We start from the raw sequence: 12,979 nt of genomic DNA on the forward strand, positions 1-12,979 counted from the left end.
GCATCTTACCATTTTCTCTGGTGATTAAAAATTCCCTGGAAATGGGGTGTTGTTAATAGCATCCCCATAGCACATCCCGTGAGGTGCTATCTTAGCTGCTTTCCCCTTTCTGTAGTGTGAGAGTTATTTTCACTTTTTGCTTTCATTTCTTTACCTAACTTTCTGGTTCAAGGTTTCCTTAGTGAATGCTTGGAAACACTTAAGCACTGTGGCTACTTCTGGTTCACTTATCTCTAGTTGCGGGGACTGATATTCTGCCCGTGGTCCTTGGAAATCTGTTCCAGTTTCCTTATCAGAAGAAGCCAGTGGTGTGTGTGTGGCGTCCGGGCTGGGCCTCTGAGCATAGAACACCGCTGGTGGTGGAACTGCAGGACGGACTGGGGAAACTTTCATGGCTGGAGCTGTCCAGGAATCATCTCTCTCCTCTCCTGTGTGGCCACTCAGCCCCACCTCTGCCTGGCTTCCTGTTGTATTAGCTCCAAAGAGCAGGATTTACTGGAAACTTGGTGAAACCTTTGGGTGATTCTTCCCACAGGAAGATGACACAAGCCCGGGGATGGAGGGCACAATCGCCACAATTAAACACTGTGCTCATGAGTGTAAACTGAGGGGTCTTCAGGCGGTGGGGAGCCACGAAGTACAGAAGAAAAATAAATGACGGAGGTCAAAGCCAAAGTCAGCCAAGCGCAAATGTAGAATGAAACGCCATACACTCCTATCTCCAACAAGGCATCGTAAGAAAATCACTCAAAACCTTCCTGTACGTCTAATTGTAAAACAAAATAGATGCAAATAGTAGGTGCCCAGAGGAATCATTAGAAAGCCTGCAGTGGGCTCAGATGTGACAACCTGGGAAACGATGCAGCATTTCGAAAGGAGATGCAGAAGTAAACTTCCTGGTTGCCTGGCAACATAATAATCTGCACATTATATATTATTGACTAACTCCAGACTCAGATTATCCTGTAATTTAATTTATGAGCAGGTACGTTACAGTTAAAATGAAAAAAATACTCTGAGATAATTACTTCTAAAAAAATACAATGAAGTTAAAAAAAAGTCATAAGGAGAGCTTCAACAAATCAATAAGAAAAGCACAAATTTAGGTGCTAATCTAGAAATTCAGACTCCAGAATTCTCCAGGTCTGAGCCATTTTCAGCACTGATAAGATGCCACACTATAAAACTTTGTTTCAGCCACAAAATTAAACTGTTGTGTAAGATTATCTTCTGGCTATGTGCACAAGGTGTATATGAAACCAAGTGAATGTGGAGTTTAGATTTGGGTCTCACCTTCTCCCCAAAGATATCTCTTTATATCCTTGAAAGTATTTCAAAATCTTAAACACTCTAGTTCCAAGCATTTTAGATAAGGCATAGTCACCCTGTACTCTAGTAGAAAACAATCTGGTGATATTATGTACACACGGCAATGCTTGTACAAAACTACTTAACTTCTCTAGTAATCCAATAAATGCAGAAGAGAAAGATGAATATTGCTTTTACTTCATAAATTTTTCCCTGAATGGGAATACTTGGGTTTGAGTAAGAATGTCACAAGGATTAGAATTGTTTATAGTTTGATGTGGGGAGCAATATGACAGGTGTCTTAGTTACTTTCCCATTGCTGAGACAAAATACCCAAAATGCATGATTTAAAGGAGGATAGGTTTATTTTAGCTCACAGTTTGTAAAGATTCCAGTCCATAGTCAGCTGGCTCCAAGGCAGGGCAGCATGGTAGCGGGGCCTGGCAGAGGAGTGCTGCTCACAGCAGGGCAGACAGGAAGGAGACAGAGATCAAGGGAGGAGGAGGGAGATGGATCTGCCAGGCCACGCCCCCAGTGACCATCTCCTCCAACCAGGCTTTGCCTTCCAACATCACATTTCGCTATAAACTCATCCGGGACTAATCCTCCCATGAGTATCACACCCCCATGATCCAATCACCTCTCCAACCCCACCTGTGAGCTCAAGAGGCTTCAGAGGAACCTCCAGATATGAGCCATAACAGCAAGCCATGGCTGAGAATCTGTCCTAGAGAAATGACCAAGTATATAGATAGAAGTTTATATTGCTTAGAACAGAGAAAAATCGCAATTAACCTGCATCCCCAGTGAGGAATATGGTTAAAAAAATTATGGTACAGTCCAAAAAACTTTTCTAGCCATTATACAACATGCATTTGAAAATGCTTTAATGTGGAAAATGTTTATGATATTTTGAGCAAAAATAAGAGTGATAACATAAAAGTTAATATTTCTTGACTGCCAGCATGGCTTTCCTCTCTTTTTATGTATTTTCTCATTCATTCCTTATTAGAATATCATGATGAAGGCATTATTATTATTAACCTTACTGCTACTAATATCCTCATAGATGACAGTAGAGGGACAATATGGTTAAACAACTTGCTCAGGGTTGCAACCTAAAAAGTGAGTCCGAGCTTGGTGCTGTTAAAAGTTATATTGTCTGTCTTTGCATCCCTGTATCTATCTGTCAATCTCTATCTCTATGAATCTCCGTATATGTCTATCTTCATATCCATCTTTATCTCTATAACTACCTGTACATGTATCTTTATATCTGTCTATATCGACCTGCTTCTATGTGTATTTATCTTCCCATCTATCGCTATATGTATCATCCGTCTCTATATCGATCTAGGTATTTGTCTCTCTCTGTCCTGACAAGGAAACAGCACTGTCAGATGAAAATAATTGAAGAAGGATTCAACTAAAGGTATCTTTATGACTGGTGTAAAAGGAGATGGGGAAGCAATAGGAGCTCTTCCATATCCAAGGCCCACGAGGAGACAAAAGTCAAATCCGGAAGGAGAAAGTCTTCCATCTCTGCTATCTGTTCATCCGTCTGTCTGTCATCCTTCCCCACACCCATCCACCCATCCATCCATCCACCCATTTGTCCACTCACCTGTCCATCTGTTTGTCCATACACTTAGTATCTATATGACAGGCTGAGGCCCAAGGACCACACGCAGCGATGTCCTGGAGCACTTGGCTAAAGTTTGGTTCTACACCTCTAAAGGGCCTCAGGCTATGCACCCATGGTGAGCCAGAGAGGAAGCAGTGTGAGGCACTTCCTTCTGTGAGGGCTCCCTCTCCCTGTGAGGCACTGCATGAGGGGTGAGCTCCCAGCACCTCAGCCTAACCTGGGTTCCCTGTCACTTGAGAGCTCTCTGTGAGGCCCCGTGGTTGAGTCCAGCCATGACCTGGACTCCTGGTGAACAGTGAGGAGAGGGAGAGCTGAGTGAGGAGAGGGAGAGCTGGCTGAGTAGAGGGAGTCTGCTGCTCTGGGCTTAGACCTACCATCTATGAAGGCGGGGAATGGCTGGATCCCATCTGGCCCCCAACTCAGCCCTGTGCAAGAAAAAGCTGGTGAGTGGGAGCCCAGACTCTGCAAGGTCTAGAGCGAGGATGGACAGATAGCAAGTGACCGCCACCAACAAGCTCAGGGACACACACAACGGAACACCAAGGCAGGCACCCCTGGACAGAGCAGAGAACAACAACTTTCCAGCCACTCTCCCCTCCCTTCCTCGGCTCTGGCATCAGACTGTACTGGGGAGCAGGGGCAGAGGCAGGTCCTCCAAGGCCAGACACCAAGCTGGTGGAGACAGAAATGGCTCTACTTTCGAGGTGTCCAGACTTTGATGTTATCTGGGATGGGATTATAAGCACCAGGCAGCTACTGTTGGGTCCTAGAGCCTGACAGAGGGACTTGTGAGTGTGACAAAGGGACCTGGTATCCTCTTGGGCTCTTGTGCTCACTCAGGAAGGAGATGGGGCAGGGGACAGGCATCCAAAGGGGCATGGGAAATGAAGGTCACGATGAAGCCTGTGGTCCCTGCCCAGCTCCTGCTGCTCACACATGCGTGCATGAGTGTACATGTGAGCAACATGTGGTTGTATGGCTGCACTCTGAGGTTATAGCCGGTATTTATTTTCTCCTTTGCAATGCTCTTTTCTTTAATTTCCACATTTCCTACCAAGAGGATGTATTCCTTCCCAATCAGAAAAGCATTAGTAAATGTTATTTCCACAGAGGAAGTCCGCCTTCCGGAAACATGCGGTCCAGGGGAGGCATCGCTTGTCCCAGGAATGAGCGTCCCCCATGTCACTCATCACCATCCACAGCTGCCAGAAAGCGCCAGCCATTCCCACATCTGCAGGGAACTTGGTGCCCAACCAACTCCGTTCCCAGGGGAGGAGGCAGGAAGTGAGGGTTGGGTATTTTGTTGTCTCTCTTGTAAACATGCTCAGGATCATATCCTTTTCCCCTTCCTCTCCCCATTTAGTCACAGTTCATAGCACAGAGTATCTGCTCCACTAGCCTGGCCCAGGGCCCAGGAGACTCCCCAAGTGGAGCTCACTGCTAGTGCCTTGGGGAGCAGGGAGTGGGGTCTGAGGGAGAAATGGGGCGAAAAATGCAAAATATTAAGCATCGCGTGGTTTCTCCTATATGAGAAACCCAAAGTATAAATACTCAAAAAGCAAAGTAAAAGATATATGATAGAAAGCAGGGTTTTAGATCTTCTGCAAAAGGAAGAGGAACCAAGAAATGGAGAGAGCAGGAGGGAGGAGAGGGAAGGGGATATAAAAAGAATTAAGCTGTGATTGTCCATGTCCCAACTCCCTGAAATAAATATGATCATTATGCACTGCAAATGTACTCACAGAGATAAACATAAACAATAATCCAAATACATCAATTTTTTGAAGTTAAAAAAAAGAAAATGCAAAATGAATGCAGGTATTCTAGACTCTTTATACTAGTCTCCTTGTATTATTTTCCTCTGGAATATTCTACAGCTCGAAAGACCTTATCTAAGATCTGCTTTTGTTGTCTTTCAGGAGCAGAGGGACTGTACGTGCCAACCACATGCTCTGCTGTAACTCAGTTAAACTCCCGTTCCCAAGATCTTAAAACACTATGGAAAAGGGATTTTTGGGGTCTTAGAAAAGGGCGTAGGGACCATATAGGGCCCTAATACATTCAGCTGAGGTCACCCGCTTCCCTGAGAGGCTGGCAGGTGGGAAACAGGGAGGGGCTTTCATGCCGGGATGCCTGGAGCCCAGCCAGGCCTTTGATGAAGTTTCCTCGTATTCTGAGTGGTGAATAACATGGCAGGGAACCTCCAGCTGCAGGAAAACTTCCCAAGGGTCACCTAGCAAAATGAAGTGGCCAGGAGACCTGCTCACAAACATGGGAGCTGCAAGGGTGCCCATGGAGTAGGGATTCTGGGAGACGGTGACAACAGTGTTGCAGGTCAAGCACAAGTGTGAGCTACACGGGACAGAGAGCTGGCTCCTGCTGTCTTCAGCCGGCCACACAGCCCTGACCGTCCGATGACAACAGTCATGTTCTTTTCTGTTCACAGGGAGTATGTTGCAGTTCACAAAATAGTTTTGGGGAGGCATAGCTTCCTTTAACTTTATGTGAAAAAAAGACTTGAGTTATTCTGTGGACCACAAGTTGACAGTAAAATCCATAGAATGCTATGCTATAGAAGAATAAGAGATGATAGAAGCCACCAAGAAGAAGAGGAGGAGGAAGAGGAGGAGCGACAAGCACAGAAAGAAAGGGAAGTGCTCCTGCCCCCTGCTCACCCCCAGGTCCTGGGTGGCACCCTGGGGCTACCTTTCAGGCCACCTCAGTATACCAGAATTGTAATGAATTGGGAAGGCAGGAAGGGGAAGGCCAAGAAAGTGCTCAGGTTGGGAGGGGAGGGCAGGGAGACGGGAATCATTGTGCCAGATATTTGAGCCTCGGCCCTTTGTGAAGACCCCACCTCGCAGTCTTATTATCATGAGCACAGAGCTCCCACCAAGGACACGAGTTTCAGGGATGTGGACTTGGGTTGGAAGACTGGATGAATGCTTATCAATGCTGTGATGTCAAAAGTGGTGTCCATGGGATTGCTGGAGAGACCACCTGGGGGTCAGTTTGGCCTGGATGTCACTGGCCACACACGCTGTGATCTGTAGGTTCACTCAAGGATATTCATGGCCAGGAGAAGATCTTCACAACAGACACACACAGACAGACACACACACAGGACACAGGTGCATTAGCACTCACAGTAGCAACGCCAGGACACAGCCTTAACCCTTACCCACGGACAGCACACACATAAACTAAAACAGTGCACTGCAGTCTCAGGAAGCCAGATTTCTCTTAATACAGTGCTCAGTGAGATGGAGGCAGTGCAAGACTCATTTCAACAAAGTTAAGCGGCAAAATTAGAAATAGGCTTTCTGCCGACACTCATCAATGCTGTAAAACCTTTTCGTTTTATATTTTGGTGCTGGGGATGGAACCCAGAACCTCGTGTGTGTTAAGCACGTGCTCGGCCCCTCTCACTCTGGCAGGAGAAACCCACGCCCAGGAGGATGGTTCCCGCCAGTGAGGGGCAGGACTTGCGATGGGGGACAGGCAATGCACTGTATTTAGGGCTGTGGGCTGACAGGTGTTAAAATGAATTTCTCTAGTTCTTTTCTGTTCTTATCTAGATAAATTCTTTTTTTCCTCATGAGTTTATTGGTACATTTTAAGTGTACAGTACAGTTGCATTCATTATTGGGATCTTGTACCTTTACATGACAGGTCTTGGTTCTCATTTTTTCCCCTTGTCCCTTTACCCTCTCCTCCCTTCCCTATTTACAAATACTTTATTTCCACTTTTTCATTTTCTTATTTTTTCCTTTTCCCTTATTTCCTTTCCCCCACCCTTCCCACTTCCCCTACACCTTTAGCCCCTTTCTTCCTATTTCACATTGTCAATTATCTCATTAGGATCTTATGTACCATTATAGATTTTCACGCCACAGAAACTATTCAGTATTTACACATGTGTGACTTATTTATTTCACTTAGGAGCATATCCTCAATATGTATCCATTTTCCTATGAATGACTCTAATTTCTCATTCTATGGCTGAGTAGTATTCCTAGATAAGCTTTTTTAGCAACCAGGCCATGAATCATCAGTAATGACAGTGTGTCATGAAGCAATAGGATTCTGGCCACTTGGGGACCACTGGGAAAAGGAAAGAAGGGAGGGAGGGAGGGAGGAAGGGAGGAAACTGAACAGGTAGCTTTGCAACAGTGGGCAAGTCCCTTATCACCCAAATCAGTAAAGATGGACAACGGTGAACTGCACCAAGGCCTTGGATGAGGAGGTGCACAGATTTTCACCAACCTACATTCTGCCTGCCAAGCCACAGGTCCTGGCATGGACGCCGCCTCCTGGCTCAGCTTTGTGTCCCCACAGCTGCCTTTGTTCTCATAAAATGTTTGCACCCATGGTGCTTTAGATGGCTTCTCACAATGGGCATGAGGTGATCTCCAATGTCTCTGAACCCAGGGGCATTTTGGGGAGCTTTACATAGGAACAGACTGAACTCAACCTAGCAGGCTGGATTTCCCGCCCCCATGCTATGTTGGTGACCCTTGTCTTGAGTCCTGTCCCTCTATGCTTCTTTTCCCTACCTCAAACAACACTGACCCTGCCCACCTGCAGTGGTGGGCTTGAGAACTGGAATCTAAGTTCACTATGGGCAGGGCTCCTCACACATTTTGTTCCCTGCCGTGTCCCCAGCATCATCTGCTGGCTGCAGAGGGTCTCAGACTCTGGGCTGTGCTGCTATTTGCTGCATATTCCTTGCTCTTAAACAAACTATCTGGAATGGGTCACAATCTCCAGAAGAAATCTTTAAGAGTCCACGAATTCTTGAAATACAGACAATAGGAAGCTTCTGTTGCTGGCCACCAGAGTGGCTGGGAGTTTGTGTGGCGCCGAGCTTTGGAATTTCTAGACAGGAGAAACAGCCCAACAAACCTGGCTCTCTGAGAAGTGAGCTGCCATAGTAACAACCCTCTGGATGTCATCTATCCACTCCTCATCTTTCCTGATCCCTCACTATGGAGCGTGGGAAGATGGAGGTGCAGAGGAAAGAGTCTGACCATCTGGTTGGCTTCCCAGAATGAAGCCCAATGTGCCCATTGGGAACCCATAAGACCCAAAAACCTTTCAAAATGTCTCCAGTTACCGTCACACACCACATGATGACATTTTAGTTGATAACAGAATGGTTAACCACAAGTTTATGGCACCCGGTGACACTGTGAAGTCTCTACAGTTTACCTTCCCAAACGTTGCCGCATTGACTTGGTTCTGAGCATTCTGCCCACAGGTCTCCACATACATCTCATACACGAGACAGCGAGGCAAGCTGTACCCTTCACAAATGCAGAAATTGTCCACCAACCTGGGGGAGAGGACAAAGAAGAGGAAATTGGCATCTTTCTGGAGTAGAACATTTTGATAGAACTAATGACCAGATGTGAGTGGGACCCAAGCAAGTGAAATATGTCTACGCTACTGAGTGGACGCCTAAAAATCTCACCATCAGTATCAATAACGAGCCCTCATGTCCTTGAGCCAGTGTGAAGAATAGTGATTATGGACTTTTAGCTGTTGACCATTAGGTTTTTGGATGGAAAAATAATCAGAACAAAGTCACACGTTCTGAACCTGTACAGACCTTTTGTCTTGTCACCATTCACTAAACAACACAGTGCAACAACTGTTTACATAGAACCTATACTGTGTGAGGCACTGTGTCACCTGAACACAATAAAAAGCCTGTGGGAGGGTGTACTTAGGTTTTATGCAAATAACACATCATTTTAGGCTAGGAACTTGGCCATCTGTGGACTTCCATATCCTTGAGGGTTCCGGAGTATTCCCTATGACACCAAGGGATTCCTGTAGGAAAGCAAGTCTGCACAGTTTTTAAATACAGAGGACTCATTGAAGCAGGAAATTTACAGACACGGATGACACATGGCTCCCTTCCTGGGTCGAGCCCCAAGTGTGCTTTCCTAAAGAGCTGGGGGTACCATCACACTTGTGCTGTGTAGGCTCCGGAAGCCACAAGTGACAGCTGGAGTCCTGGGCGTTCTTGGTTTGCAAGTGTGTCACGCTGATCTCTCTGCTTCCTCCTGTGACTGTCTCTGTGGCTGTCTCTCTGTGGAATTCCTTATAGAGGCACCAGTGGTTGGGTTTGGGGTCCAGCCTCACCCATTGTGACCCAAACTCGTTATGTCTGCAAAGACCTTGTTTCGAAATTAGGCCACGCTTTGATGTTCCGGGTGGACATGAATTTTGGTGGTGCTGTCATCTAACCCTGTGCAGATCTGAAGGAGTGGCTTTTCTGAGAGAGTCCAGTGTCACCACAGCGGTACCTCGACCTTTCGGATGGCTCACAGAGGTTTGAATGCAGCAGCTGCTGCAGTATTATTTGGCCCAGAGGTTGAACACAGAGTGATGTCTGTGTGTGGGGAAGGGCAGCGGCAGATCCATACATGTAGTTGACGAGAATATTTTTCTTTTCTTTTCTTTCTCTTTACTCCTAAGGAACAGGGTCTCACTAGGTTATCCACGCTGGCCTCAAACTCCTAGCTCAAGCAGTCTTCCTGCCTCAGCCTCCCGAGTGGTTGGGACTACAGGGCCATGTCACGGAGCCTGGTCCTAAGACACCGCCTGCTGATATACAAAGAACCCCGCTTCACAGAAAAATGTCGGTGAACTGAGGAGAACTGTGGCAAAAGGTGACATGCATCAGATTCAAACTCCTTTCTGCTTACCTGGAGCTATTATAGGTGAGCCAGGCAGCAGACTCCCGAAAGCAAAGCACGGAACATTAACTCCTTAAAATGAATTCTCACGTACACTTCTGCTCATTGCTCTTCCTCGTCATGGACACCCACTTACTCGAGGCCCCTACAAATTGTCCTCCTCTTTCAAAATGACACGTGACAGAATCTCACCACTTGCCGGGGTCACAGATGGTACCACAACTTGAGCACCTCAAACCTGAAAACCCCAAATCCCCAATTCCCCCAAATCCAAAGCTTTCTGAGTGCTGAAGCGATGCCAAAAGAGGAAAATGCCAACTATAAAACCTTGTTTCGTGCACAAAACCACACAAACACTGTACAAAACTACCTCAGAGCATACGTACGAGGGTACGTGGAACACAGATGAATTTGTGTTTAGACTTGGGGTTCACCCACATCGTGTTAAATCGGGGCAAAAATTCCAATATTTGAAAAAATCCAAAATGCAAACACTCCCAGTCCCGGGCACTTTGAGTAAGTGAGACTCAGCTGTTCTGAGAGTGACAGTGGGGCTGAGGACGTAGCTCCCAGAGCACTGCCTACCCACATGCTGGCCTGGTTTGATCTCCAGTACCACAAAATAACAACAAGGATGACGATTATAAAAAGGCCGTGACCGGCATCCTTTGTAGGCACCCACGTAAAGAAAGGGCTGCCCTGGGTTTGAGCCCTGTGCTGGGTTTGAGCCCTGTCTTTGGTCCTGGCTGCTCTAAGACAGTCACCCTATTTGTGACTGTGTACCTTGGGTCACTGCCCCAAAGGTCCCCAAACTCCAAAGCCTGGCTGTGGGCAGCAGTAACACACATCTCCGAGACACACAAGGGCCAAAAGCTTGACTTTAGCCCCAAGTTGGTCCCCACCCCTAGGAGAAATCACAGTGAGGACTGTGACCCAGCCATTTGCAAATGCTGAGGAGCAGGTTTAAAAATGAGCCACGACATGTGTGGCACACTGGCCAGCATGCAGACACTGACTGCCATTATTTTTATGTCTCCCACCAGGTACAGAATGGAGTCAGAAGGAGGTGGACATTGGCAGCACGAAGTAGGTGATCCTGACCTCCACTTCACAGGGCTCCAAGAGAGGCTGAGTCAGGAGGATGCAGGCAGAACTACTGCAGGGGGTCATCTGTGCTACACAGTGCTACACAGTGCCACCACCACGCAGGGTAACACAAGATCTTTAAGTCTGCCCAAGTTTTAGGTGGATCAGATCGCTAACATCTTTATTTAGCTATCTCATCTCATTATTTCTCAGGTCTCCCAGAGAGACTCAGTGGATCCTGGGACTCTGGGAAGGCCAAGATATTGGATGATGAGCACCAATTTCAGAGCCCACAGACCCAGTAGGCCAGTGGTTTCCCATCTTCTGAGTTCCCCTTTCCCCATAAAGACAAATAGGGGAGCCTCTCTATGGTAGGAACTGGAGTACCTTTTTCTTCAGCCTGAAATCTGAACTTTGCAAAATAAGTTTGCGCTCCATTAATTTTAGCAGACTGTCGAAATGTAAAAAGGTCCCCTTTACAAGCAGGACATGGTTCTTTCCTCTCCAGCCGGGGCTCAGCATGCCCAGGGCTGGGGGAATCTTCGGATTCTGCCTGAGGCCACACGCCAAGGTCCTCCCACTGCCCCGTCACACCTGCTGGTCTGCATCCGCTTTTCCACTTCTCTGAACTGCCCCAGACCTGACCTCACCCGCCAGACCCTTCCCTTCGTCCCTCCCTTCCCGGGAGACTGAAGCTTCACTACTTCACTACTTCCATTCCAGGCTGAGCAGTTCCTCTACCTTTGGGGGGGGAGCATATCCCGTGTGGGTGACAATGGCTCTATTACCACTGAGAGAGTGTGGACCTAACAGCTGGATGACAGAACGATGGGATGGGATGATGCTCAAGGCCTCCGTGGCCCCCATGGGGAGGCCTGACTCTCCTGAGGTCACCAAGGCCCTAGGGGCTCTGCACCCAAGCCCCTGTGGCCCCTCTGGTGGCCTGGTCCGCCCAGGTTTTGCAATACCCCGGACACCAAGATCTGCACAGTGTCACAGCCTCAGGCTGGGTTTCGGTGCCAGCGTCCCACCGCCCTGTGCCCTGTGCCAACCACGTGCCCAGGCACCCTTGAGACAAACCTGAACCCCTTCCACTTCCAGCACCTTCTGGAGACCCCGAAGAACTGAGCTTGTGGCTCAGAGGCTGAAGGGTCTGGTACGGGGACAGAGGTCTTGTGTTTGAGGGGCTGACTGCTAAAGTGCTCCTCACCCTCCTGATGGCCTCAGTTTACCCATGAGGGAACACCTTGTCGGCTCATAAACACCTAAGGCGGATGTTCAGCTATGTTTCAATCTCCTGTCATTCTTTCAAATCTCTGGAGTATAATTCAAACCTCACAAACTCTTCTTTAGGACAAGATGGCCTGGCAGCTTGACGAAAGGCAACTTCCAAGTCCTCTCTGCTAAGAAAGCCCAAGTGGGACAGATCTGGTAGCTCCCTGTGTCATTCCAAAAATGGGTGCTTCGCGGTTTCTTCCTTGGAATCTTATTTTTTATTTATTTATTTATTTTATTTTTTAAAACAGGGTTTCGCTATGTAGTTGAGACTGACCTGGAACTCACTACGTAGCCCAGGTTGATCTCCAACTCATAGAGATCCTTCTGCCTCAGCCTCCCAAGTGCTGGGATTGCAGGCATGCCCCACCACGCTTGGCTTTTTGGAAACTTATTTTTTGTTTCTTCTCATACAAACAAAGATACACCAAAAAAATGTCCTTTAGAGGAAAGTAGTGACCATTTAGACCTTTTGAGGTTATAAAAAACCACACCCTTTGTTTCTCTATTTCACTCTCAGAATTTTTTCAGAAAGTCTTCCTGAGAAATATTCTGTGAGACTTCTGAGAACAATGCAGTTGAATCACCTGACAGCCATGCTCCTAGGCTGGTCTCAGTTACTTTCCCCTTAGGAAGAACTGCAAACCCAGGAGTTCCTTTCTCCCAAGGGCCAAGGATGTTTTTCATCCCAGATTTTTTTTCTGCCTCTTTAAGCAGGCAGAGGTGAATGTCACAACTGGAACACATTGTAAAAGCTAAAAATCGCTGTGCTTTATGTTAGAAAACATCTCATTTTGGATCTCACACTAAGCAAAAACATTTCCTGCTGGGGCCCACACCCACAAACTCTGAGTCCTGGGAAAGCCCAGACAGAAAACCTGGTCCCCTTGCTGGCTCCGACCCAGAGACTTTTACAGGAAGGGGGGAGGGGGGAAGGGAGGGAGGGAGGGAGAGAGAG

General features: G+C 47.3%; 1 protein-coding gene across 3 annotated transcripts in view; it reads right to left on the reverse strand.

The window, feature by feature from the left end:
• Rfx8 (RFX family member 8, lacking RFX DNA binding domain) overlaps nt 1-12,979 on the reverse strand; it is a 68,755-nt gene that overhangs the window by 55,071 nt on the left and 705 nt on the right. For all 3 annotated transcript variants that reach the window (XM_010637121.2, XM_010637123.2, XM_010637120.2), the window contains exon 2: nt 8,165-8,288. In XM_010637121.2, coding sequence (XP_010635423.1) covers nt 8,165-8,288 — 124 coding nt within the window. The remainder of the gene's footprint in view (nt 1-8,164; nt 8,289-12,979) is intronic.

This window comes from Fukomys damarensis, unplaced genomic scaffold (genome assembly GCF_012274545.1).
Source record: "Fukomys damarensis isolate Sample0158 unplaced genomic scaffold, DMR_v1.0_HiC HiC_scaffold_9, whole genome shotgun sequence".
Classification (NCBI taxonomy): domain Eukaryota; kingdom Metazoa; phylum Chordata; class Mammalia; order Rodentia; family Bathyergidae; genus Fukomys; species Fukomys damarensis.